The sequence below is a fragment of the Lissotriton vulgaris genome, chromosome 12 (genome assembly GCF_964263255.1).
Source record: "Lissotriton vulgaris chromosome 12, aLisVul1.2, whole genome shotgun sequence".
NCBI classification, from domain to species: Eukaryota; Metazoa; Chordata; class Amphibia; order Caudata; family Salamandridae; genus Lissotriton; species Lissotriton vulgaris.
Window position 1 is genome coordinate 754,460,473 of NC_141700.1, and position 27,928 is coordinate 754,488,400.

The 27,928-nt window shown below is 45.7% G+C and overlaps 1 protein-coding gene across 1 annotated transcript in view; it reads left to right on the top strand.

The window, feature by feature from the left end:
- Positions 1 to 27,928, top strand: part of PLOD3 (procollagen-lysine,2-oxoglutarate 5-dioxygenase 3) — a 294,630-nt gene that overhangs the window by 196,260 nt on the left and 70,442 nt on the right. Inside the window, exons 8-10 of the mRNA XM_086946045.1 lie at positions 19,938 to 20,039; positions 20,867 to 20,998; positions 27,727 to 27,848. Of these exons, the coding sequence (XP_086802171.1) occupies positions 19,938 to 20,039; positions 20,867 to 20,998; positions 27,727 to 27,848 (356 nt within the window). The remainder of the gene's footprint in view (positions 1 to 19,937; positions 20,040 to 20,866; positions 20,999 to 27,726; positions 27,849 to 27,928) is intronic.

The following is a 27,928-nucleotide window of genomic DNA, read 5'->3' on the forward strand; positions in this document are numbered from 1 at the left end:
CAGACATGCCATTAGGGCCTGTCTGCGTGCCACATGGCACACAAGTCTGGAATTGGGGTGCCAGAGGGTGTCAAAGTGACACCCCCTGCACCCTTGCAAAAATCGGAATTTACCGATTCGGTAAATACCGATTGGGTATTCACCATTGATTCCTATGGGCTTCAAGGCCCATAGGAATCAATGGGGGATACCGATTCTGTATTTACCGAATCGGTAAATACCGAATCTTACAGATTCGGTATTTACCGATTCTGAAATACCTACATGTGCCCCCTTCTATTTTACCACTTCTTAAATACCGAATCGGTAAAATTCGGTATTTTAGAAGTGGTAAAATAGAATTACCTACATCTAGCCCATGATGTCCTATCCATTCCCTCTAACAATCTGTCCATCCCCTCTGCCGATCTGTCCATCCCCTCTGTCGATCTGTCCATTCCCTCTGACAATCTGTCCATCCCTCCCGACAATCTGTCCATCCCCCCTGCCAATCTGTCCATCCCCTCTGACAATCTGTCCATGCCCCGCCAATCTGTCGATCTCCCCTGCCAATCTGTCTATGCCCTCTGACAATCTGTCTATCCCCTCTGACAATCTGGGGTCGCCATCTTCAAGGTATTTTTTTAACCTTTGGGGCGGACTACACAGCCAGGAAGCCACTCTAGTTGGCCCCGAAGAAGGAAATGTTTTTAGCAGGAGGTTTTTTTCCCTTCGGAAAATTATAAACCACATGAACAACTGGACTAAGTCAGTGTTACCACTACCCCAGCCAAGGCACCTTGCTCAACTGGAGTAGGTCAAGGAAACCACGACCCTGGCAATGACACCAGAAGGACATTGTAATCACAGACAAGCATGACCTATTGCCCTGACTGGACACTGTCAGAGTAATCACGACGACGGCCATTGCACAATGACCACTTTAAACAGTCTGACCTGTCCACACGCATGCTTTGCCTCGATTCCACATGGTCATTATAGCCAAAATATCAGTCACATGTAACAAAATGGTTACTTATCTGTAAGAGTAGTTTTGAAGCGTGAAGAATTTTCTGGATTCACATGCTGTGCGTTATTTCAATATCTAGTGGTTAGGTATGGAACTCTCGTCTTGAATAGTAGTCTTTTTTCCCTGTCCCCCTATTTTAGGACTCGCTTGAGCCAGCGCATGCGCTGATTTGGCGAGACATTTAGTAAGTGGGCTTTAAAAAGAGACCACCGCTTTTGTGTGGCATAGAGTGTGCGGTTACGCGTACAATCACGAGCAGAGGTGCCATCTGACTTTCCTCTCTCGTCCTGGTGCGCGCACATCACTCACCAGACGTGATGCTGCAGCTGCTTTTACAAGCAGCCACCGCGCGAGCGTACACCACTCACGTGCTTTTTAAAATGTTCTTTTAGCGCGCGCTCACACAACTTCTGGGCTTGTTTAAGTTTTCGAGAAAGTCTAGTCCAACAGCAGCACCCGGTTTGGCTCCCAGTTTGTGCTGCAGCCCTTTTCTTATGTGTATAGACGAGCACGTGTCTCTTGCTCCTCTATGCTCCCTGATGTGCCTCACCCTATACTCGTCACAGATATACCTCATCGATGAGTGGCACCGCAGATGATCCTCACCTCAAACTCCTCGTGATGTGCCCCACTTTGAACTCCTCACAGAAGCGACTCACCATGAGTTGTTCACTCCGTTAGAGCTGCGCCCACAATGGGTTAACTTCCATCTCACAGAAGTGCCTCACCTTTAGCTCCTCAACTTCGCTTCATTACAAAAGTGCCTAATTTAGAGCTGCGCACACCATGGCCTCGCGCTGTGCTCCTCCCACAATTGCCTCCTATTGAGTTCCGCCCAGAAGAGCCTCACTTTGAGTTCTTCACAGAAGTGCCTCACTTGAAGCACCACACACAATGAGGTCAGATGGTGCTCCTGACAGAAGCGTGTTGTCGACCCTGTACCCCAGTACCTCACCTGACTTGTCGCCTTCCTCATACCTGCAGTGTGCACATTTACACATATGCATATCATATGCCAAGCTTCATACTGGCCATGTCCTTTTCCTGCTGGGATGGGGTTGGAGGGGATGGGCGGAGGTCCGGGACTTTACTTTCGTTTACTAGATCTCTGGCTATCCCCAAATACATCCTTTCATCACTACATTTTCAGGTTGTGCACCTGCTCCACGGTCTTTCAGTCCCACTTGTTTCACCTGTGGTTGGAGCTTTCTAAATCCCCGAGTTAACTTACTGCATTTGTCCTACGTGGACTTATCATTCAGCTGTTCTTGACCCACTAAGCCTTGGACCCCTGATTTACTTGCTGTTCGATCTCCTGGACCAATCGGTTCTTCTGCTGCTGGTGTAGCCTGGGTCTCTCTGCGTTCAGTGTTTACTGGTTACTCATGATATACGGGCCCACCCGTTCTCTTGCTGCTCGGCACCCCGAGCCCACCCTTCTACCTTCTCACTCCCTTGGGCGTATCTTGCACCTTTGCTCGTGCGTCATGCGCCCGCTGTCTGTCTGCTGCTTGCGATCCTCACTTGTTAACCATGTGTTTGCTCTCTGCGGTCTACACCACCCTCACCGCTGGGCTATGTCATAGGTCACGGCTGTCTTAATTCCCATGTTACAGGCTCCTCATCGTTAGCTGCTTCCACCCCTGTTTAAATCAGGTCCCCGAGCCCTGCCAGGCGCGTTTCAAGCAATATGCATTTTACACTCCAGGAAAACTTTTCTTCTTTACATTGGTTCTGGAAAGTGTGAAATTCTTTCTCTGTTACATTATTTTGTAACTCTGTTAATTTACCACTACTAGGATCGTTCATTTCTGCTTGTTTTGTGCTTGAGTGCCCAAGAGGACTCCAAGCTGATTCAGAGCCAGGCTAACAGGTGCATAAGCTAAGCTCAAGGCCTCTAGGGCTCGCCCTACCTTAGACAATACATGTGGTGCAATCAAGAGACTGAACATTTTTTTCACCACAGTTTACACAGTTTTTCCTTAATGATGGTCTGCATTTTCTACTTCTGCTATTTTTACCTCGTGACAGTTTTTGAGTGAAAGACTTGTGAAAACCATAAGTTAACTTGGAAAGCTCCAAATTTCTGAAAAGTAGACACAATTCTGAGTTCAGCCTGGGGTCATTTGTGTTGCTCGCTCATTGTTTTCCCATAGAAACTAATCGTTGAAATAAAAAATAGGGAAATTAATGTATGCACCTAAAACCGATCTACAAAAGTGACATATCAATTACAACCATCAAACTCTTCTGGTTGCTCAGAAACATAGTGATTTATGGTTGGCCATAAACACGCTATACCCAGAGCTATTAAGCAAGCTACAGCTTATAGTGATTGTTTACATTGTGTTTCGAACATGCATCAAATCATATGGTAAAATCTAATGAATAAATGATGGGTGTGAAGGAAAGCTATGCATTTTTGAAATATGACCAATAATCTGAGTTTACAAATAGGTGTTATTAGTTCCATTCTAAAGTTAGGGTATCGATAATATCAGGTGTTTCTGAGGTCATTTTACAAAACCACCTTCTTTCTTGCATGCTGACTTGCATTTGGAAGAAAAATGTAAATACATTTGGTAGATAACAAATGTCCTATTATACTGAGCTCCCAAACTTCTAATAAAAGTGATGCCCCATATGTGCAAGTACGCCTATTGCATGGGAAAGGCAGCTTTTTCATATTCTGAAGCCTGTTAACTAACTTTTTGTTGGCACCCAAATATAGCAGCACAATTCCATCGTCTAGACTAGTGATGTTCAAAGACTGCACAGTGATTCTTTGAGTTGAGAAAGGTAGGAGTCAGATCATTACCCTCAAACATTTGAGTAGACCAAAGCCCAATCCCATTCATTTGGTGGTCCAGAGTGAGCTTAGGACCCAGTCAGTTCACCAGTTCTCATTTACTGAGCGAACTATAACTTGTGCCCCCAGCATGCACTGCTTATGAACTCACATATCACATTATTCGTGACATGTTTAATTATATCACTTTTGGCATCTCAAATGACATCATTGATGACAGCATTGATGACATCTTCACAAACACACCCAAACAAGCACACTTACTTTGGGGACCTCCACGACTTTCTAAAAGGGAAAAGTTGACAACAGCACTTGTGGCCATAGGCATTTTGCAGCAGACTTCGAAACAGGAAAACGCCTATAAAAATAGTTTTCATGCAAGAAGGTGTATCCCTTCCTGCATAAAAACAATCCTGCCTTTAATGCAGGTACCCTTGTACCACTGTGTGCGTGTGCCTGAGTTGACAATAGGCTGCACTGTGGGCACCAGCGCACGTGGAGGAGAGTAATCTGCCATAACTCAATAGATATGGAGCAGTCCTGCCCCCTCCCTTTCATGCAGTGCAGCACAGCAAGGTATCTTGCTGCATTGCGTTGCATGGAAAAGTCACAAATCCGGCCTCCGAGTATTGCTGCAAAGCTCTGGTGCAGGTGTTCAGGTGGTTTCTGGTATTAGGGGGTACTAAAATATAGCAAGAGTAATAACAAACATAGACAAGCATTTGCAATGCAACAGGTCTCGCATTTACGCAAGTTTGAGCTATTGGCATTGTAAATGACAATGCCTTTTATTTATGTTTTGGTTTTTGAAACATAAATAAAACGCATTGTTATTTACTATGCCAGTAGCTTAAACTCGTGTAAATGCAAGACCTATTGCATTGCAAATGCTTGTTTGTTGTTGGGTGTTGATGGTTCTCACCATTTCATGCTTAGTCCAGTCTCTCCTGACGTCAGACTCCATCCCTTGAAGTCTCCATGCGTTGTCACCTTCTGCAGATTCCTTTTTTCCTGGCGATAGTCTGTTAAATGGCCTGTGGGCTTCCTCTCAGGGGCAGCTCGTCCTCCCATTCTGAACCACCTATGGAACAGCTCACTTACCACTGGCATCTTCCTGAAATCGTGCAAACAGGCAATGCTTCTAACTCTCTTGAAAAAGCCCAATGCTGACCCGGCAGAAACCAATAAGTACCGCCCAATCTCTTTCCTTCCAGCAACGGCTAAGATGCTGGAAAAATTGGTTCAACTACATCTAACAAAATTCATTCACAAATGCGGCACGTTACATGTAACGCAGTCCGTTTTTCGCGCAGGATTCAGCACAGAGACAGCTCTGCTAGAGGTGGTTGAGTCTTTAAGAAAGGCGGTGGACGGGGGAGCATCAGCCATACTGGTGCTGCTGGACTTTTTCACCGGCTTCGATATGGTGGATCACTCGATTCTACTGGCCAGGCTCAAATTTGCGGGGATGGAAGGTACAGCGCTGGCTTGGAATGAGTCTTAACTTAGTGACCGCACACAAAGAGTCACTCTCCATCCTTTTAAGTTAGAAGCCAAACCTTTACGCTGTGGGGTCCCACAGGGATCGGCACCGAGCCCTCTACTGTTCAACATCTATCTGGCTCCACTTTTTTCTGCTCATTGCGAAATGGGGAATAAAAACCATTTCCTATGCAGATGACACTCAGATGGTTTTTTCCTTAAAGGGCCAATCTGCTAACTTCTTTGCCAAATTTACGGGATGCCTGAGAGATATCTTCTGCTGGATGAATAACAACAAATACAATCTGAATGCAGAGAAAACTGAGGTCCACCCCCACCGGCCGCAGGACTATGGTAGCCGGAGGAAATAGGCCCCCCCCCCCAACCCCTCCCTTAATCATGGCAAAAAACTTGGTAGTAAAATGGGAATCCAACATGACTTTCTCAACCTAAGTATGCGGGAGCGCTGGAGTACTCGAGTTACCTCACCCAGGGAAGCTGGGTGCATAGGTGTCTTTTCGTGTCGGGTTTCGTCATCTATTTCAATGGCGATCTGCTGCAAAGTGCTGCTGGCGACCAAGTGGAAAGTGTCCAGGTGGATCCAAGCCTGGATTAAGGAAGAGAAAAACCTGAAAGCAGAGGGGACAGAGTCACCTTTCCAGTGACCAGGAAGATGATGAGCGGATGCCCACCGATGTCGGGTGCTTGCAGGTGAAGAAGGTGAAGCTTGACTCTTCAGCCACGAGGAGCAGGAGGCATCGACGACGACCAGGTGCAGGATTCGAGACGTCCCACAAAGGATGTCGAGTGCTGCGGTGTCAGTTTCCGGATTGGACCCAACAAGCCTTGGCAACAGCAGCCAACGCAGAAAGCAGAGATTGGCTTCGGTGCAGACCAGCAAGGTCTGAGGGACTCACCACTCGATGGGGAGTCAGGGCACATCTGGATCAACCAGGGAAGCCCAAAGGAAAGAAGAGTTACCTTCATGGGGACCCACCAGTCTACGGACCAGGGATTGCAAAGGGGCCTCGAGCGGAAATGCTAGAAGTAGGCTCACGGAACACTTGTGGAGTGTAGGCCCATAATCTTCAGTGCAGATGGTGCTCGGGGCTTGGACTACAAGTAGCCTAATGCACAACTTCGGGATAGCTTAGGAAGTTGATGCACTAGCAAATGTGCACGGGTTCCAGGTGTTCTGGTCCCACGTCACTCGTGAGGCTGCGGGTATCAGCTTTGCTGGGATTTCGGGTCGGCCTCTGAGAAGTCTGGAAGTCCGTGTCCTGAGTCGCAAATACTTCGGAGTCCGGCGGATGCAGACCGGCAAGATGCTTCTTTGGTGCCTGTTTGAACAGGGAAGTCACTCCTTGACCCCAAGGGAGATTCTTCCGCCTTCTAGTCTTGTAGAATGTCGAAGTTCCAGGATTCAGCGTCAGAGTTTCGTCCAGGTATAATCTAAAGTCCTGTTGCCAGGGGTCCCTTACTTATACTGAAGAAAGGGGTTGGACATACTCTGGGGACCCACCTATGGGAGGATCTGGGAAGAGGGGTGGCTACACCCCTTTCCCTTAATCCTGTAACGCACCAGAGCAGGGGCTGTGTACCCCCGCAACCGGGTTGAACTGGGGTATGCACAGGGACACCAAGTGTGCCCCCAGCACTGTCTGAAAAGCATTCTCTGAATGCACCCACCCAGCCCCAATACACTAAAGCCTCTCTGGGAGGTGGTTTCACCTCCCTGTGACAGGAAACCTATTGTCCAGGCCTCCCCTGCCGGAGTTTCGTCCAGAAGCAGGAGGTCAGACCTGTGCCTGTGGCTGCAGCATCCCTTTTGTGATGCTAGGATTCTTTTAAACTATTACCGGTTATGTTAGTGTGTACATGTCTCTCCCTCTAGAAGGGTGGAATTCTTCCCCCGCCGCCAGGACTGGGACTGGCGGGGGAGTAGGATTCCAAAGTGTTTGACACCAAACACAACATGTTTCCATGCAGCCATTCCAAAGTTAGCATTTACCGCGAGGTTATAATGCATTTAAGAGTATATGGTCTGGCTGCATCACAGAACAGCCTCAGAGAATAGGTTCCGAAAGCTCCAGAGGGGCCCAGCTCATGCTTGGGCACCCTCTCACACAGAACCAAGCACTCTGCCTTCAGGATTGATAAGGCCTGCCATAGGAGTGACTTATAGGTTTATATGTGTCAGTGCTTAAAGGTAGATATAGGTAACTATATCTTAGGGGGTCCTGCACCACCTTACCCAGGCTGCAGTAGCAGACCTGTGGTGCCATTTTGGAAGGCTTCCCAGGGGTGGCATAATACATGCTTCAGCCCCTGGTAGGCTTCTGGGGTACCTATGCCCTTATTACCTAAGGTACCATGTGCTAGGGACTCACAAGGGTAACTCAGTAACCAATCTGGAGTGTTCCTAAAGTACATACAATCATTTTAGAGAGGAAACAGCTAGGCTGGGATCCTGGTTAGCAGGGACCCAGCCAGACTAAAGTCGAGAAAGATTGAAACACCGGCAAAAAGTGGTGGTAACCATAGTAAGCAGATCCCACTCTCCTACATGTGTCACTGCTTCCTCTTGCTTCGTCATAATGAGAAGTCAGAGGAAATGTTTTCACCTGCTTCCATAGAGCTGCTGCAGATCCATTGTCCACGCAACTGTGATATCAAGGCTGGACTATGCGAATAGTCTCTATCTAGGGTTGCCGACATATCTGATCAAGAGATTGCAGATGGTGCAAAATGCAGCTGCGAGATTAATCAGTAGAGTACCTTTCAGACAACCCATCTCTCCACACATTAAACAGCTCCACTGGTTGCCGGTAGCAAAACAAATAGAATTCAAGGCCCTTACGGTAGCCTTTAGAGCCCTTATGTAGCTGTCCCAGTTACATAAGGAAACGTATTGGCCCTTATCAACAAAAACGTTCCCTAAGATCTAACGACTGGAATCTGCTGTGAGTACCTCAATTTGCGAAGTCACGCATTGGAGCAAGATCTTTTACAGTAGTGAGGACCAGACAATGGAACTCCCTCCCGGATAAACTTCGCCATATCCAATCTGATGTGGAGTTCAGGAAAGAGCTAAACATGGCTATTCAGCCAAGTCTAGATTCCCTCCACTCTGAAGACCTGGCTCTTCTCTCAGGCGTATTAGTTGACTTGTATTTGGCATTTTGAGACTATCTGTCTGTCTGTCTTTTTGCGCCTTGATGCCCTTTTTGAGCTAAGTTGCGCATTACAAATCTCTTTTCATTCATTCATTCATTCTATCTCCATTGCTTGACTGCGTTAGCACCGGGACACCTTTTACGAGGTAGCTGTCGCGCTTTATAAAATGTATTATTTGAGTGGCGGAGTGTCGCCCCACAAAGAAAAGACCCAAGCCAGAGCTGAAAAATTAAATGGTAATAAAGTTTAGTTATTACCATTTTTTTTTTCACCGACCAACCCGTCCCAAACTGAGTGTCAGGACGGAGCTGACCCCTGATGCTGGATGGCAGATGGGAGCTCTGTCCTGAAGTTTAAATTGTGCATGTCTCTTTGCCCAGCCATCTTGCGACGGAAAAGCAGACATGCGCGCAGTTTAAACCTCTCTAGCCCAGCTATCTGAGATAGCTGTGTTACAGAATGCACAGGCCACCGTGCTCTTAAGAGCGCTGAGAGAGGCCAATCTCCCCAATCCTGACGCTTCTCTCATGCTGGTTAACCGCATGAGAGAAACATCAGGATTGGTTAAGGGAGTTTGCTGGGTCCTGCTTTGTAGCCTGCCTCGAAGACAGGAGATCGTTCGAGGAGGACTTTGCATCACGTGGAAGGTAAGTGATGGCACGTTCTTCGGTGTAGAGTGTAGTCCCCAATCTTTTCTTCAGCATCGAAATTTCAGCTGCCAATGACTGGGCTGCCATCGTCTTGGTTTTCTCTCGACTTCAATCTTCTTTCAACGCCGATGTATACTCAAGAGTCTCAACGGCCTTTGGTGTCCTTTGTATGTGACCTGTGGTGATGGTTTTTTCCTTGATTTGCCTTTGCGGTCAGCAATATTTTCATCGCCGAGGCAGTTACTTTGACATCGAGTCGGAGGTTCTCAGCTTGACCGCTCCCATCTTTTTCTGCGTTATCCGAGTAGGGTTCTCTTTCATCTTGTTGTATTCCTGCTCAACGTCAATCTCTTTTTTTACTTCTGAGCCCTCTCCTTGGGCTTCTTCAGAGACATTGTCCTCCTCCTCGCTTGATAGTCTGAGGTCGGTCAATGATGGTGTTTCATTCCTTCTTCCCCTGCATGTCCTGGCTTTGCAATTCTCAAGCCCTCAGTGTTTTCGGTTTGAATTCTGTGCAGTTTAGTGGTGTCAGCCTTGTGGTCTCTCAGCAACCAGAGATTGTACACCCGCTGTTTGCTAAGATACAGAAGGAGATTGGTCCATGTTGTCCGTGGTCACTGAGGGCCAAAGCTCGTAATAGGCTGATTGCTAGGATAGAGTCTGAGATGGGTCCATGTTGCCCATGGTCACTGTGGCCAAAGCTCGTAACAGGTTGTTGGCCAGGACACAGCGGAGCTGGGTCCATGATACCCATGGTCACCGATGGCCAAAACTTGAAATAGGCTGTTCGCTAGGATAAAGTCGAAGATGAGTCCATGTTGCCCATGGTCACTCTTGGCCAAAGCTCGTAATAGGCCGTTGGCCAGGATACAGCTGGAGATGGGTCCATGTTTCCCACAATCACTCATGGCCAAAGCTCGTAATAGGCTGTTCGCTAGGATACAGCCAGAGATGGGTCCATGTTGCCCACGGTCAGTGAGGGCCAAAGCTCGTAATAAGCTGTTTGCCAGGATACTGCTGGAAATGGGTCCGTGTTGACCACGGTCACTGATGGCCAAAGCTCGTAATAGGCTGTTTGCTAGGATGCAGCTGAAGATGGGTCCACATTGTCCATGGTCACTGATGGCCAAAGCTCGTAATGGGCATTTTGCTAAGATGCAGCTAGAGATGGGTCCATGTTGTCCACGGTCACTGATGGCCAAAGCTCGTAATAGGCTGTTCGATAGGATGCAGCGGAGATGGGTCCATGTTGTCCACGGGGCATCAGCAAGTGTGATACTTACCAGACGTGAGTGGGCTCGATTCGCACTAGCAGGGGTACGAGCCGTGCGCTGGCCCTGGCACGTAAGCTGAGCTCTGCCCCACTTGCACCCATCCAGTGGTGGACAGACTCACAGCCGAGCCTTGCTTCCAAGGTCAAGCCTTCATAGCGGGTGTACAGCGGCCCACATTCACCGGGTGCTGTCGCCCGGGGTACGGATCCCGGCACTTTCCCATTGGCGCAGCTTTGGAGCTATGTCCTTACCTATTACGTCATTACAAACAATGGGCAAACCCAAATAATCCATAGGACCTGGGTAGTGTATGAAAAGAGACACAAGTGGTCCAAACGGAAAAGAACAATTCTTCAAGAGAACTACTTAACGATTTTGTTAAGACTTATTTAAAACCAAGCAAAAGCAAACAAAATAGATTTAGATTTCAATTTTTCATTTTTATATTTTAGCAATTTGGTATTAAGTTGAAAGATTAATTGCATAAAAACTCTGAATGCAAATAAACAACACTTTTGAGCAGTTGCGCCAAGATAGGTGCAAGGGGAAAAGCGGTGGATGAAGTGCTCGTGAATTAGATAAAGAAGGAGCGAAACCATTAGAAACCATTCTCTAGATGTATCTAAGTCTAGAACCTCTCAGAGTATTGTTAACACATTTCATATCATCCATATTGAGTTATTGATTTCACATTGTTGTCTAAACACTGGATAACCCGGGCCTAGGGTAAAGGCCAATTCCTCCTTAGAAAGGGGTCTTCTTCAGGGCAGAAATGGGAGCCGCCTCTGAGGCCTCAGAGGCGGCTCAACTTCCGACATATCTCCCATACTCACCTGTGCTGCAACGTCGTTAAGTAGTTTATCTTGAAGATTTGTTAGTTTCCTTGCCTATTACGTGGCAGCCGAGCCCTCGGAGCCCCCGGACGGTGCACACTGTTGTGATTTAATGTAGTGTTCCCTTATGGGACACCGTACGCCTGATCGCCCAACTGTGTCCCTGCGTGGACACCGTACCGTAGTGAGGTCACCAGCTGTGAACTGTCAGAACTGACAGTTGACAGCTGATCACCCGACTAACGGGAAACCTTTGCAGGCTCCGCTTGTTGTAGGAGCCAGTGTTGGCGCTTAATAAAGAACTCACTTTATCACCATATTCCTAGTGTGATAGTTCTTTACAAAGTGGCGACGAGGCGCCAACACTGAACCCACGGGAATCGAGAATAAATTTTCGAAGTGACCTTCCGCCAGCATTTCCAGTGAAGACTCGGCACTACAAATTAATGATAGAATAAACACGAAAAATAATGAAACCAGCGCAAAGGTCGGATAAATAGACTTTTGAAACTTCGGCTATTCGGCAAATGAATGTAACCGGAGATAGAACAGTGCTTCACAAAGGTCAGAAAATTAACAAAGCAAAGGAACTGTTTAAAACTGAAGGGCAAAACGTCGCTCGAGTTTTTGTCCATATGAAACTCTTCGAGGCTTAACTGTAAATCCAACTGTCAACCGCCTTGCAGCTGAGTGAAATCGACCTCAACACGTCATCACGCTCACAGCTGAATGACGCAGTGGCCATTTTGATCTACGAGGAAGCAGCAGCTGAGTTAGGATCCACCATACCAGTACAACTGCACGACGTGAGCGCCACCTAGTGTCAGTAAAAAATCTCAAGTTTTGATGCAGCTCTACACAAAATAAAGACACTGCAAAATCAACAAGGGGCACGAAGACAGCTAGAGTACCGGTGTGATCTGGGGTCATCTGGCGGAATGTACAGTAAGCAATATAATAGCCCACATGACAATAACATCTCAATTTAAACGTGTTTAAGCGGTAACCAAACATTTGTTACAAGGCAAGGGATTGTGCAGCAAGTGTGAGTTCTGTCACTTATTTAAAAAAAATAGTACGTTTATAAAACGGCCCACGTCTACCTGTTTAACTGTTTCAGTTGTCACACATTCAAGCTTTAGCTAAAAAATGTATCAATTCAGGGCCTGATACAGTCTCCATTATCTACAACAGTTATTCCTTCCAAAACAATTTCAAAATAAGATGGCATCAGGTTGCATATGGAACTTGTCACCACCAGAGACCTTCCTACGTGCAGGAGGAGAACCAGCACTTAAGTGGGAAGAATGGAGGGATTATTTCCTAAACTATATTGCAACATTGGAAGAAGATGATGAGGTTAAGCCTGAAAAAAAGTACAAAATGCTCATGCATTGTTTAGGTGCTGGAGGGATTAAAGTGTACAACGCAATAAATAAAAAAATCAGGGCTGAAAATGAAGGGGACGTGTTTACTAATGCCATTGACGATCTCAACACATATTACAAACCGACAGTATGTGTCGGTGTAGATCGCTACAAATTCTTCCACAGAAAGCAGGGTGAGGAAGAACCAATCGATGATTACGTTTCTGCACTTAAGAACCTGGCCATTAATTGTCGTTTTGGTGCACTTCACGATGAGCTTATTAGAGATCAGATTGTTATGCAGGGCTCGAATACCAACATACAAGACAACTTGTGGGCCAAGGGGGAATACCCACTGCAGAACATTATAGACATTGCACGCAAGGCAGAACTCACGGAAAGATGTGCAAAGGCTGTACTATCAGAAAACAAGGACAAGAAAAGTGATACAATAAGCAGAATTACTGACAAAAGGACAAGTAATAAGCAGAAATGGAACAAAAACTACAAACCAACATATAAAGGTAGCGAAACTAAAAACTGGGGTCATTGTTACAGGTGTTTGAGCACATCTCACATGGCCAATGATCCAAAGTGTCCTGCACGCGAAGTAAAATGCACTCATTGTGGACTTAAAGGTCACTTCACCAAAGCGTGCAATAGAAGGAAGCCGCAACGTGTGAGAATGGTTGAATGCGCAGGAGAAGACGTTCAAAATGCATCTGATGATGAGGACATGAACATGTTCATACTAAACATCGACGATGAAATTGTCAGTGAAACACATGATGGTAGTGGAACAGAAATGAAAACCAAGACAAAGAAACCCAGATGTTGTATGACGATAGGAGGCGTGGAGATTAACATGGTGGCAGACTCTGGCTCGCCTTATACAATAGTAAATGAGAACGTCTGGAAAGAAAAATTCCAACCACAGGTTGGAGAAGAACTTAATAAACCTGATATTATCATCAGATCATTTACAAGTGAGCAAATTGAAGTGCGCGGATACAGGTCGCTAGACTTCATATATAAAGGCAGAAAAGCAGTCGGTAAACTATATGTATCGAAGGTCGGACCATCAGTCCTAGGTTGGATGGACCAAGGTAACCTGGGAATTATCCTCGATCCAAGCAAGAGTGAGCCAGTATTAAGTTTGGCAGATAACGATGACTATGCAACATCCTTACTCAAGAAGTATCCCAAGGTTTTCAGTGGAGATGTGGGAGCTTTGAAGGGGTACCAGCACAAAATCAAACTTAAGGAAATCACCTCTCCCATTGTGCACAAGGCAAGGAATATTCCGTTTGCCATTAAGGATGAAGTAAAGGCCCAGCTCGACAAACTGATGAAAGATGGAATAATTGAAAAGGTGGAAGCATCTGAATGGGTTGCTCCCTTGGTTATCGTGAAACGACCAAATGGCAAGTTAAGGCTCTGTGTTGACTTGCGCGATTTGAATCAAAACATTATAGTGGAGCAATATCCATTGCCCAAAATAAATGAGATGTTGACTACCACCAAGGGCGTGAAGTGGTTTTCCACAATCGATTTAAAATCCGCCTATCACCAGGTACCCCTGCATCGCGAAAGTAAGACACTGACGACATTTGTTACTCCTTTCGGATGTTTCAGATTCACTCGAGTACCTTTCGGTTTAGCATCTGCGGCCGCAATGTTTCAGAGACTCATGAATAACATCTTCGAAGGAGTTCCAGGAATACTACTCTTCCAAGATGACATCTTAATTATGGGAAAATCTAAGGAAGAGCATGATGGCAGGGTGGAACAGGTCCTGGAAATTCTGAACAAGAAGGGATTGACAGCAGAATATTCTAAATGCAAGTTTGCAAGCAACTCAGTCAATTATCTTGGGCATCTTATAACAGGAGAAGGAATCAGTCCAAAAAAAGAATTAATACAGGCAATAAAGGATTCGCCAATACCATCGAACAAAGATGAATTAAGATCCTTTTTGGGCCTCGTAGAATTTTATTCAAAATTTATCAAAAATTTCTCACTGAAAACCTATACTCTTCGGCAACAATTGAAACAAATGAACAGATTCGAATGGTCTCAAGAATGTGAGGAAGCGTTTCAGAATCTAAAAGACGACATGTGTACGGCTTTGCCGCTTCAAGGATATGACCCCTCCTTACAAAACTATGTCACTACAGACGCGAGCAACAAGGGTCTAGGAGCCGTACTCACACAGAGGGACACTAATGGTGCAGAGTACACCATAGCCTTTGCATCGCGCTCACTCTCTCAAGCAGAAGAAAAGTTTTCAGTCATTGAGCGTGAAGCACTGGCATGCGTGTGGGCCCTTGAACACTTCAGACAATATGTCTGGGGAAAAATGGTTAACTTGTGTACAGACCACAAACCATTAACCAAAGTTCTCACCACAAAGGGTTTAAACACGGCTTCACCAAGATTAGCCAGACTATCTGTACGCTTATTTGATTACATATACAAAGTCCACTACGTTCCCGGAGTAAAAAATGTTGTGGCTGATTTTCTAAGCAGAATGCCCGTAGGAAATAAAAGTGACATTGACAGCAAGGAAGTGGAAGAAACATGCATAGCAAATGTATTTGAGAAGTCCAGTGGAATCACAAGAGAGGAATGGCTGTTGGAGCAAAGTAGAGACAAAGTAATTTGTAAGGTAATACAGAACATAACTGAAGGATGGTCAAACAAGAACAAACTAACAGAACCATTGAAAAACTTCTGGGAAATAAAAAATGAATTATCTTTGGAAAATGCATTCCTGTTACGGAATGGAAGAATTGTTCCACCCACAAGCATAAGGAAGAAGATACTGGAGTTATGTCATGAAGGGCATTTAGGTATCGCTAAAACAAAGAACAGAATCAAAAACTTGTATTGGTGGCCAGGTGTTAGTCTTGCAGTAGAAAGAACAGTAAGAGAATGCAAAATGTGCATGGACTCAGACAAATCACAAGTGACATTCAGACCACCTTTGCACCCAATACCTTGTCCATCTATGCCATGGGAAAGGATCGGCATCGACATTATGGGGCCAATACATGAAGAGCTAGATCAATGGTACGTCATAGTAATAATCGATCACTACTCTAAATGGCCAGAGATAAGAATTGTTAACAAACCAGACGCCCTGAATGTTGTAAAGTTCATGGACGAAACTTTCGCCCGTGAAGGACTTCCAAAGCAGATTCTAAGCGACAATGGCGCACAATTCACTTCTGAAATATTTAAGGCCTATGTGAACAAACACGGTATTGAACACAAGACTACCTCAGTATATCATCCTGCTGGTAACGGAGCAGTGGAGAGATTCAACCGAGTTTTGAAGGGGATATTGCAAATAGCTAAAAGCAACAAACTCAACTGGAAAACAGAAATGCTCAAGACAGTGTGGGCATACAGAATTTCTCCATGCGAAACTACGGGCCACAGCCCATTTGAGTTAATGCGAGGCAGAACTCCACTTTCAAAGGACAATGTGGGTTGGGCCCAAGCGGCAAGAAGAGTGCACTGGTCTGCTCAACAGGTCATGCAAAGACTCACACAGGCACAGCTCAAGAGCAAGATGATCTATGACAACAAGCACGGTTGTAAACTGGTTGAACTCAAGGCTGGAGATGTAGTCAAAGTAAAGAAAAGTGGACACATTGGAAAGGGGCAAGAAAGATTCACATCTCCCCTGACTGTGCGTGAAGTGTATTGTAACTCTGCGCTCTTGAGTGACGGTAAGGTATGGCACTTCTCTGCATTGTCTGCTTACAGACAGCCCGTACCAAGCCAAGAAGACACCATGCAAGATACATACCGTTTACCAACTGGCATTGCTAAGAACTCATGCGACGGACTGAAAAGAAACTTTACTCAACCATTTTTATCTGATGATGAGTCTGACCAGGAGTGTCAAGCACGACCTAATGTGATTGGGAGCAACGATCTGCAGCACGCTTCAATGCCAGGTTGTACATCACCAAATGCCTCCAGCGCAGTGAGGGTCAGGCGAATGTTACCACCAACACCTGCAGACGACACACCTCAGCCCATCAGCAGGAGTCGAGCAGGGAGGTTGTTAGGACCACCAACCAAACTAAAAGATTATGTCTGCGAATAGACTCTTTGTTACTCCATTTGGAAGTTCTGTTTTTCCTTTCCATTCCTTTCCATAAGAAGGGAGATGTGTTGTGATTTAATGTAGTGTTCCCTTATGGGACACCGTACGCCTGATCGCCCAACTGTGTCCCTGCGTGGACACCGTACCGTAGTGAGGTCACCAGCTGTGAACTGTCAGAACTGACAGTTGACAGCTGATCACCCGACTAACGGGAAACCTTTGCAGGCTCCGCTTGTTGTAGGAGCCAGTGTTGGCGCTTAATAAAGAACTCACTTTATCACCATATTCCTAGTGTGATAGTTCTTTACACACACTTTGATACAAATTGGTCTACTGTCCCTGACTGAGACCCCTTCCAGCTGCAGCTCCGCCCGCTCATCTTTTATATGTGTTGAACCCTGGAGCCGTTTCTACAGCCCGCAGCTAGCGATTAACGTCTTCCTTCCAAAGCTCGGAGAATAGCGCCACCTAGCGGAAATATTAGAGGTCGGTCAGACCAAAAGGGATGCAGTCCAAAAACGCCTGTTTGTGCGCCCTCTGCATTCCTTTTTTATATGCTTTATTTATTTATTAATTTTATGCGTTTTGGTATAGCGCGGACTTTACCCGAAGGCGTCAGAGCGCTTCACAATAGGAACAGAACTGATAAATGAGGATAACATTACAAGTGAACAAATTACAAAAGCAAACGTTAAGTTACATGAGGCAAACATGACAATTGTGAGCAAACAAAATACAAGAGGTAGCAAATGGTACATTACAGGTGGAAAAAGTGACATGTGTGCAGGTTACAAAAGCATACAAAGTACAAGTAGAGGTATAATACTGCAATATATGGCAGACACTCAAACACAAGAACAAACGTTACGTAGGCAGTGGTGACACTTGTGCAAGAATCTAAAGCAAACAAAATGTAAGAGGTAGCAAACAGTGTGTTACAAGAGGAAAGTGACTCGTGCATGTTACAAACGAGTACCAAACACAGGTAGAAGGATAATACTGCAATAAATGGCAGAACACACTGGGAAGGCACTTCCATAGTCATGGAGAATAGGATTCTCTATAATGGAGGGTCTTCCTTCAGATAATAGAGAGGGTGTGAATTACATTTGGAAGTGTCTTTGAAGGAGGAGACCTTTGAGGTCAGTTTTGAAGGCCTGGGGGGAGGTGGTGGTCCGGAGCTGAGGCGGAAGGGAGTTCCAGATTCTCACTCGATATTTCCTTGAATAATGGCCCCAAGTACCAGAGCAAGGAGCCCCATGGCAGACTGCTGCGTCGCGGTGCCAGTGTTCTGAGCTCCGAAGAAGGACCTTCCTGTTGGTGCAGTGGGGCACTCGTGGGGTGGCCGTCAGTACGGCTGATGCTGTTGACCGATGCACAGAGGTGGGGTAAAGTAGTGCGCGTGACCCTGCGGGGCTAATTAAAGTCCATTGCTGATTGAGAGGCAAGCATTCTGAGAAGGCAGGTTAATAAAGAGGTAGGAACAGGGTTTTAAGTGGGATGAAAAACCTGGGGGGTCTTTCATAGGGGCGTGGTCAATGTAATTAAGGGCGTGGCTTAAAACCACATAAAATAAAAATCTGTTCTTAGCATAGTGTTCCCCCCCACCCCCACTGGTATTTTGCTGCTTGGTATTTTGCTGTTTCTGTCATTGCATCCAGATATATGATACAACAAGTAACATCATACCTACAACAAGTCAGGACTATTGGCTTTGTCAATGGTTGTTAGTTGCATAAGATAAATAAGCAGAAACTATAGCTTGCTATATAATATTGAAAAAACTTCCACTTATAGCCCTGGTGACATCACAACAATGTTGCTGCTCCTCATCTTAAAAAAAAGGGCAATCCAGAGAGAAAATGACTCTTTAATGGATTTCCCTTCCCCTACAACGCTCACCTGGCATGACGTCATGCCATAAGGTCTCCACTAATGAGAAGGGAGCAGTGTGAGCAGCGCCCATCGATGTACCTACTGTCACTGCAGTCCAGAAAAGAAAGGACCGCCTGTGCCAGGGCACAAAACAGAGCCCGATAGAGACCCGTTTCAAGGCCACTTTTAAAAAACTGCTGATGTTCAGCTCCGCTGAGACCCGGCCCACTTAAAGCCCTGGGTAGGAAGGTAGTGTAAGAGTTCAGTTCCATCTGAAGAGGATGTGCGAGGGAATTGTCCTGATGGTAGGTGGGATGGCATTCCAGGTTTTAAGAGCGGCGCCAAAGAAGGATTGCTTTAGAGTTCTTGGGGATAAACCATCCAGGATGCCTGTGTTGTTTCTCCCATGGCTATTCCGGGTTCTGGGGATATTTTGGCTCCAATGTACAGCCTTTGTTTTCGCAGGTGGTAAAGGGTGTGGGGTGTTGGACAGGGCTCTGAGGGTGGCAGGGGTCCAGGCAGGCTCGCCTGTGGCTGAGGCAGTGCTCCGTGATGCAGGAAGGGGGTCAGGTGGGGTGCCGGCTGTGTCTGCCTGCAGCCTCTACCCTGGCATTGACTGGGTTTACCTGGGCTTGCATCTGGTAAAACCTTGCCCCTTGTCGCATCTGTTAATTTGACGTGAGAGAACAGCGCGCCATATCGGTAGCATTCTTTTAATAGTGCCTCACACTTCTAGGGTTACTGAATGGCCGAGATCCCCTCTGTTCCCTGCTTAGAGAAGAGTCAAGTAAATATAAATGTAATTTGCACTTGTATAGCGCCTATCACCCAGGGGTCTGTAAGCGCTGTACGAATACCGCTGTGGAACCCTTCCTGGCCTGTTCCTGTGAGGTGTCCACTCCTGGGCACCCCAAAGTGAAGCCAGGCATCCTAGCGTTGTTAGGACCGGTGTGGAGATTAAGCAAGCTATTGCCCAGAGTTGCAGAGTGGAACCCATGATTAGAGTAGGCACCGAGGCGAGAATTATCGGGTCCGAGGACATAAAGCTCAAGACCCTGCCGCGACGGGGATTGAACCCTGGTCCCGGGCCAGTCCTCTGCCTCAAGGTCTGCAGCTCTAATCGGTGAGCCACACTTCTCTCACAAAGGGGGTCACAGGGGTGGTTTTCGGACCTCATAAGATGCTGCAACGCTCAGTTTCAGAGTTCCCAGTCATCATACAGACAAAGGACTCCCAGTTTAAAGATGCTCAGTGCTATTTCTGCTGTGAGATGGACCGTAGTGCACACAGAGTCTAAACTGTATGGCGTGGACCCTGAAACCTTGTCTCTTTCTTCCACAGCTGCAGTTAAACTACCTGGGCAACTATGTGCCAAATGCCTGGACGTACGAGGGCGGCTGCGAGATCTGCGGCGACGGGATGTTGGATATGTCTGGAGTGGAGGTATGAGTAGCGGATGGGTGGGCTCCCACTCGGAGTCCTAGCCGGTGCATGCCTTCATCCACCCTGCTTGGTTTCTTACTTATGCCACCAATGCATTTTCCAATGGAACCCTGTGTAACATCCTAGCTAGGGCCAACCTGCCTTCCGTGCTTTTTCATACCGTACACTGGTGCAAGGGTGTCTCCCACACTACCCCTGGCAGTACCGTACACTGCCTCATCCTGCCCGGAGGTATCTCTGCATGCCACACACTGCAGTACTGGATGTACACATGGCCATGGAATCATTCCATCAACTCGTGCATTACAAATCAGGCCTCATTGTCGATGTATATAAACACACACCAACACTGCACAATGGCCTTACTTGCTAACGTGCTGCAAACCTGTGCATCGTCCCAGCTTGAGTAAACATGGGTCACCTGTTACGCGGTGCAGACCTCCACCTCACACCACTGATCTTTGATACCTGAGAGCCCCCTCCGGGATGTATTTACCCCCCCCATCGCATTAAGTGATGGGCAGCCCTTTCCAGCTGGGCATTAAGCTCTAGTTGGCCATTGGCAGCCATCTCAAAGTTGATTTACAGATCCATACAGCTGATGATGAAGCTGCCAACCCCACCCCTCCCCGCAGGAGTGCTAGCGAGTCCGGCATCACCCTACTTCCATTTCATCTAGTGGCTGGTGTCTATGATGTCCATTCGGGGCCCTTCTTTTCTTTGGAAGGAGGGAGAGAAAGAGGGGGGGGGGACAGCTGCTGACTGAACACGTGTGTTATTCTTTGGTCCTGTGTAGTGACCAGTCTTTCTTTGCTCTCTTGTTGCAGGAGGACATGCTTCCCCAGGTGCTCTTTGGGGTCTTCATTGAGCAGCCCACGCCGTTCTTGCCCGAGTTCCTAGAACGGCTCATGACCCTGGACTACCCACCCAGCAAACTGCAACTCTTCATTCACAACAGTGTAAGTATCTGGTGGGCGGCTTCATCTTCGGCACCTTAATTTGTGTCAGGTCGTATAGGGTGGCCCTTCTAAACGACTAAGCATTGAGAGCCATGAAACCTCTTACTGATCCATGCCATCGAAGAATTGTGAATCACGAGGTTTGCTGTTCCTAACAGAAGAAAGGAAAATGGGTTTGGAGACCCAAGCTGAAAGGGGAATATCCCCTGTAAGGAGCAAGGGCCCTCGCACCCCCCGGGTGGTGTCATGCTTCATCATAGGGCAGCTCCTCGTTGGGCCGGCGCTGCAATGCCCAATGGGCCCCACAGTTGGGCTCTTTGCCGGAGATCTTTTCCCAGTGGTATTAGCCGTAGTTGAAGTGGGTGTGTGTGGGAACCGTGGTGTATGTACAAGAGTGAGTAGAGTGTGGGGTGGATATGTTTAAAAATAACTATGCGAACTAGCTGTATTAAATTTATGTAGCTGGTTCCATGTCATGATTAAAATCTGTGATATTTGCATAAAGAGATTATAATGGTCTCGTCAAGCGTTATGAGTCAGGATAATGGTCAACATGTTTCATGCCCTATGTGTCATAAGGATCGGGGCATTTCGTCAGGACCTAGATACCCTACTTGCTACTCATAGAGGGGTGGTCCCTAAACAACCAAAAATTACTTCAATAAATATAGACTAAATAGATCTATATTAACGTCCAGCCGGACCGTTTTATTTGATTAATAAGTAGATTGTATCAAAATCTTAAAAAATGTAAGTGGGATACCAGCCGGTGCCCGACTAAACACACTCCACAGGGAAAAACTTACAACATAAATTGTAGGCAAAACAGGGGGTAGTCTGATTGGCATAGATTATACACAGACTAATCATAAACTACACATATGCACATATAAAATCTCAATACATTAGTGACATTTGTGTATATTTTAAGATCTTGATACAATCTACTTATTAATCAAATAAAACGGTCCGGCTGGACGTTAATATAGATCTATTTAGTCTATATTTATTGAAGTAATTTTTGGTTGTTTAGGGACCACTGTCTCTGTTAAAAAGTACTACCCATAGGTCCCTAGCGATTGCACCTTGGGTTCCCTTGTTTTGTAAAATATATATATACTCATAGAGGGGTGGCGCATATATATGTGTAAAGAAATTATAACCATACCCTCACGAACTGCAACAAGGTTCCTAAGGAGTAGGGACCATATTTACAGGGGGAAAGGGCCGGTGCTCCGGAGTGACGGGGTGCTCACTGGGCTCTTGACCCACTCATCAGTGGTGGTCGCACTCCGCGACTGACCTACCCTCCGTGGACCAGCAGTCCTGTGACTGGAGCTCTGGCCCCTCTCCCCTGTAACTACGTTCCCTACTCGAGAGGAGGCGTGCTGGTGTCTAGAGGGTTAGTGGAAATTCAGTAGGTGATTGATGTAGGAAGGTCCTAGGTCGTGGAGGGCTTTGTAGGTGTGCCTGAGGGTCTTGAACTGGCATCTCTTCTAGATGAGGAGCCAGTGGGGGTCTCAGGGGGTGGAGAGCGATGCGGGTTCGTTTGGGGAGGTTAAGGATAAATATCTTTTCCTTTAGATCCTGCCATGAATTATCACTGGTCACCTGACATTGAGGGATAATTCATCACAGGCGGTGAATCAGTCAAGTTGCTACAGTGCAGCTTAGGCAGGGTTGCTGGTAAGTAACTGATACTACATGCAGTGTTACTTAGAATGATGCATGTGCTATCATGAAATATACCCTGCTGCCTTACACGGCGAGATCATTCATGGCGACTTCTGAATCAGTAGAAGGGACCAAGCTGCATAACCAGTGTTGCAGATCCGAAACGCCATCCTACCTGTCTGATACCTTCTGGCCTACTACTGATGCCCCATGAAGATCTCCCCATGGTTTGTCTCCTACGTGTTGTCCGGGCCCGACCTCTGGCTAGTAGTCATAGTCTCCGCAGGGGCCACAGGCCAGAAGCAACACTCATTCATGTTTATTTCAGACATATAAAAATGAATCGATAAAGCATAGAAATATAACAAAGAAATACAATTAGACATCTAAAAATGTATGTACAGTTCCAAAGAAGCACTGAGTGTTGCCCGACATTGACTCTGACAGCAACACAATGGAGCACAGGAACCTAATGCTATTTGAAAGATAAAATCAAGACCATGTTAACATCCTACAATCTCTGCCAATTTCTTCTTTTTCTATCGTTGACGCTCCATGGATTGTTGGCCCTATTGCACATCCACTGTTCCTGCATGTTCCGCATTGAGGAATTCTCAAGAGCGTAACATCTGCCTTTCTCATAGTATTTTGGGGAGAGGTGCATCGAAAATTAAGAACCCCACTGTAATCATCGCAGACACGAGCGTCCGTTACTATGAAGACCGCGCCACCTGACAAAGAGAGTAAAAAAGCAGGATGTGGTCAAAAAAATATGTGGTCCTTCCACCACCACACTAAAGACAGTTTGTGCAACTGGTCTGTTGGTACATTATGCAAGAGAAATCATAGAAGGACTTAAATCCTTCACAGAAGACCTACAGGGACACAGTAGATAGGATTTTGACAAGATGGTGCATGATGCTTCTCTTGTCCTAAATCAAGTAATCAGAGGCGCTACTGATTCGGCAGAGCTAGCAGCACGTGCCTGTTTCCATAGCATTACTCTGCATCGCTCTTCCTGGTTACGCTTGACCACCTTAAAACTTGACACACAACAGAAAATTCTCATTGTTGCATTTTCAGCTTTTCATTGTTCAGGAGACACACTGATGAAGTAATGCTGAGGAAGAAGGATGAGGCTGAGACCCGAAAAGCAGTGGGTTTTGGCGAGAAGAAGAAATTCTTCAAGTTACACTATAGGCCCAGAGACCTCTGTTATTATCCTTGGAAGGTTCAGTCCCATCGCTGAACCCATTAACCACATCAACAACATCATCCCCAGAGCCAAATATACCCTTAGCAAAAGAGAGGATCTAAGGGCAAATCATCTCAAACTCAGCCACCCAATTCTTCAGGGCAATAGCTCGCCAGTGGTCACCGATAACTTCTACTTTCTTCCCTGTCCGGTAACCACTCCAGTAGGAGGAGCAATATTGAGGCACTGCGTAGAGTGGGGTAGGATTGCAAATGGGTGCTTGCGATTGTAACAAATGGGTACTCTCAATGTTTCAAGGCCACTTCACCGCCTAATTCACCAAAATCTGCTTCAAAACCCCAATTACCATGCAAGAGTAACTGGAACGACAAACAATGCATGTCAAGGACTGCAAGGCAGTTTCTTTCGTTGTGGAGCAAGAGGGCAAATCTACTTCAAGGAGTTCCTTTCCAACAGGAATATCCAACCCTAATTATTATGACTTGCTTCTCTTTCAGGATGATAAGCTTACCCATCAATCGATCAGAGAGGGAGACCCCTTCACATCCGTTCCCTAGGGCCCAAGGTACTGCATCGAGCCTGCAAGGTTTTCCTAACATCTTTGACAATGGGAAACATTCTTATTCAAATAGACAGCAAAACCACCATGCACTACCCAAACAAGCACGGGTAATGCGATCCAGCCCTATATCACTGGATTCGCAGAGGATCTGGTTGTGGGCCTTGGCCAGGCGCCTTTCAGTGAAGGCAATACAGTTACCAGGAAGACAGAACCAAGCCTGCTATATGAGGAAAATCATAAATGAGGCCTAGACAACATTCTTAATCGAATCTCTGTAGACAGGAGCTGTCCAAAGGTGTCTTCGCAACATTTCAAAACAAAGAAAGGCCAAGATTTTCGCTTCCAGAACCAGGTTCATTGGGAAGTGCCTTTTCAATGAACTTAATGTCTTTCCACTGATTCCACTGATGCCCACAGTCACTCTGAAACTCCAGAATTGCCAAACAGTGGTCCTTGTTGCTCCAGATTGACCGAGGCAGCAGTTGGATCCAAATCTTAAGCAAATGTCTTTCAAACCAGACATAAGGTTGCCATGCAAACTGAGTCTGGTGACCAGATCACAGTGTCGGTTATTCCGGCTGAGCTGCACATTCCTGAAGTTGGCAGCATGGCTACTGAGATCAGACAGGCATCTGAGTCTTCCAAAGCAATGCATGGGCACAATCTGGTCATCTACCAAGAGGATGTCATTCTTCCAAACCTTTTACGTCTGGCTCACTAAGAGCTGCAGTTCTCTTCTATTAAAGTGCATCTCAGATCTCAGTGCTATTACAGCTTACAGGAAAGGTTCAAAACGGTCTTCTTTATAAAAAACTTTTGTCATCAAAGACTTTTTAGAAGGAGTGAAGAACGTTTATCCTCTTGTAATGAGAACAGCTACTCCTCGCGAGTTCAATTTGATTTGATCTGAATTGATAGGTCTGTTTTGTGAACCAATTCTATAGATTTCATTGCCGCTTCTTTCCTGGAAGACCTCCTTTTGAATAGTGACAACCTTAGCTTGTAGAGGTAGTGAAATTCAAGCCCTCATCTATTGGGCCTTCTACTGTCTTTATTCAAATAGGGTGGTGATGACAACTCACTCTTCCTTGCTCCTGAATGTAGTATCAGAGGTCTGTTGCAATCAGTCCATCACTCTTCCAGTATTCTTTGGCGACTGAATTCTTTAACGCTCTCTGGACATTAGAAAAGTTCTTTATTCCTATATAGAGGAAACCAAGTCTATACAACTCCTAATTTAGGATGTCCATTGGACTGCATGCTTTATAACTTGTCTCCCGGCTCTACTACTGTCACCTGTTTTCTTATTGGCCAACTCCAGGGCCAGCTCACCCTAACCTCCTATGTACTTATTTTCTTAGTGAGTGGCACAAGTTGAGGCACTAGAAGCGTTATACAGGCTATAATGTACATTAGACCTAACAATACCTGTGCCTCCTATTTGTACCTCTTCTGTTCCCTTTTATACATCTTTCCCAACTACCTCAGCGAACTTCCACATACCTGTACTTCACCGGACTCCATATGTTATCCATATTGTTCTGTTCTTTCTTTTCGTACTTATTGTAATTCATTGTCGATCCAATGCCACTTATTACATTGTTGTCTATACTCGCATGTTCTAATCGTTTGTGTCCTCACCAACTGTACCTACCGTACTTGAATACTGGTGATATGGAACCTTATATACCTACACAAATATGGTATTCTGACGATATGTACCATTGTTCCATCATTTTCAATTGGACTTTGGAACATACTCTCTGTGGTCTCTAACTCTAACCCTTTACCATTTTGGCATTGCTTTAGCTCCTCCCAATATCCTCCATTCCCAACACACTTTGTTACTTTAAACACAAACCTTTTGGACTGCTTGTTGATTACCACGGATGGTGCATATTCTCTGCTACGTCACACACGGGTGTTTCTTGTAAATATGATGTGTACCCAAGCCATTGGATTCCCGTTTCCCATCCCCCAAACAGGGATCCCTTTTATCCCCAATGCACACCTCATCACTTTCTACCCTCCCTAAATTCAACAGCCTTCAGAAAGCCCCAGGTCTGCACGCTGGAATTGGCCGAAACACATTGGCTGATGTGTTTTCTTTGAAACCTGGCTCGGCCTTCGAGCCAGCAAACTTTATTTGACAATAAAGCAGTGGTTTTGGAACACAACAATGTTGCATCAGATATATGATGCTCCATTCGGAGTATGATCAGAGATATTACTAAATCGGATTGGACCGCTAACTTTCTTAATGACAATTCTTAATTAACAATAGTCATATTTGCCAAGGTTTGGCCACTTCAAAACCGTTCATTCCTTGTTGGATTGTGACCTGTATTCCCATGTTATCAACTGGTAAATAAACCTGTACCAGGGAGACCCAGTGCACATTCCACTAGAGAGAATTAGCTGCAGCAGTATAGCTGCAAAACCTGAAACTTTCAGATATATGTAGAGTGGCTGCCTGGAAAACAGTCCACACTTAAACATGGCACTATTGCCTCGATTTAGATATGAACGCAACCCTAGTTTTGGTCATTCTGCTCTGAGGAACCTGTATAGTAAAACTCGATATTGAGGTTCCTTCAGATTTTTTTCTCCTTTTAGATATAGTTGTTACTACATATGTCCTAGAGCATTGAGGACTGTAAGTTTAATTTTTTTTTTTATACTGTAAGGACTGTAAGGTTTAAAAAAAAAAACTTTATTCTAAAGTTAATAACTATCAATGAAAATCCTACGGTGTAGAAGAAGTGGTCCCCTGTTCTGCATTCTGCAAATCTTCCTTGAAGCCATGAACGGCCCGGCCTTCTCCTCCGCTTCTTTTTGATCATCTGGAATAAAAAGCTTGGAAATACATTCCTATTTAGGACTATTCACTTAAGAAAGAACGGAGTGTGAGGCAACCGCCATAAACAAGACATAATGGGCAGTGGAAGCTACTAGAGCCTCAAAAGAACCAGATACTTTTTTAACTCTTAGAACTGTTCCTCATTACTTAGTCATGTACTCAACAGTTTCTTTTATATGTGCTGCAATGTAGTTTTGAGAAGGATTTTAAAATATTTAGGCAAACTAAAGTGTTTGCCTGTGATGGGTGTTCCACAACCTTTTCTACTGATGGATAATATACATATACGCTGAGGTGAATTATTCTAATTTCTATGACTTCAGTGATGTTGTCAAGTAAGTAGTATTCTAATATTACTGTTATCCCCTCCTTTGCACTCTGATCTAATATTCGTAATTTTTTTTCTTTTGTTTCAGGAGGTCTACCATGAACCGCACATCCAGGCCTTCTGGGAAAGACATAAGCATACATTTCCCAGCATTAAAATGGTTGGGCCAGAGGAGGCGTTGACCCAGGGGGAGGCTCGTGACATGGCGATGTAAGTACGACTGTTCTCTGGAGGGTGGCAGAAGTGTTTCCATATTAGGTGGAAGTATGGGAGATCATACGCTTCTCCAT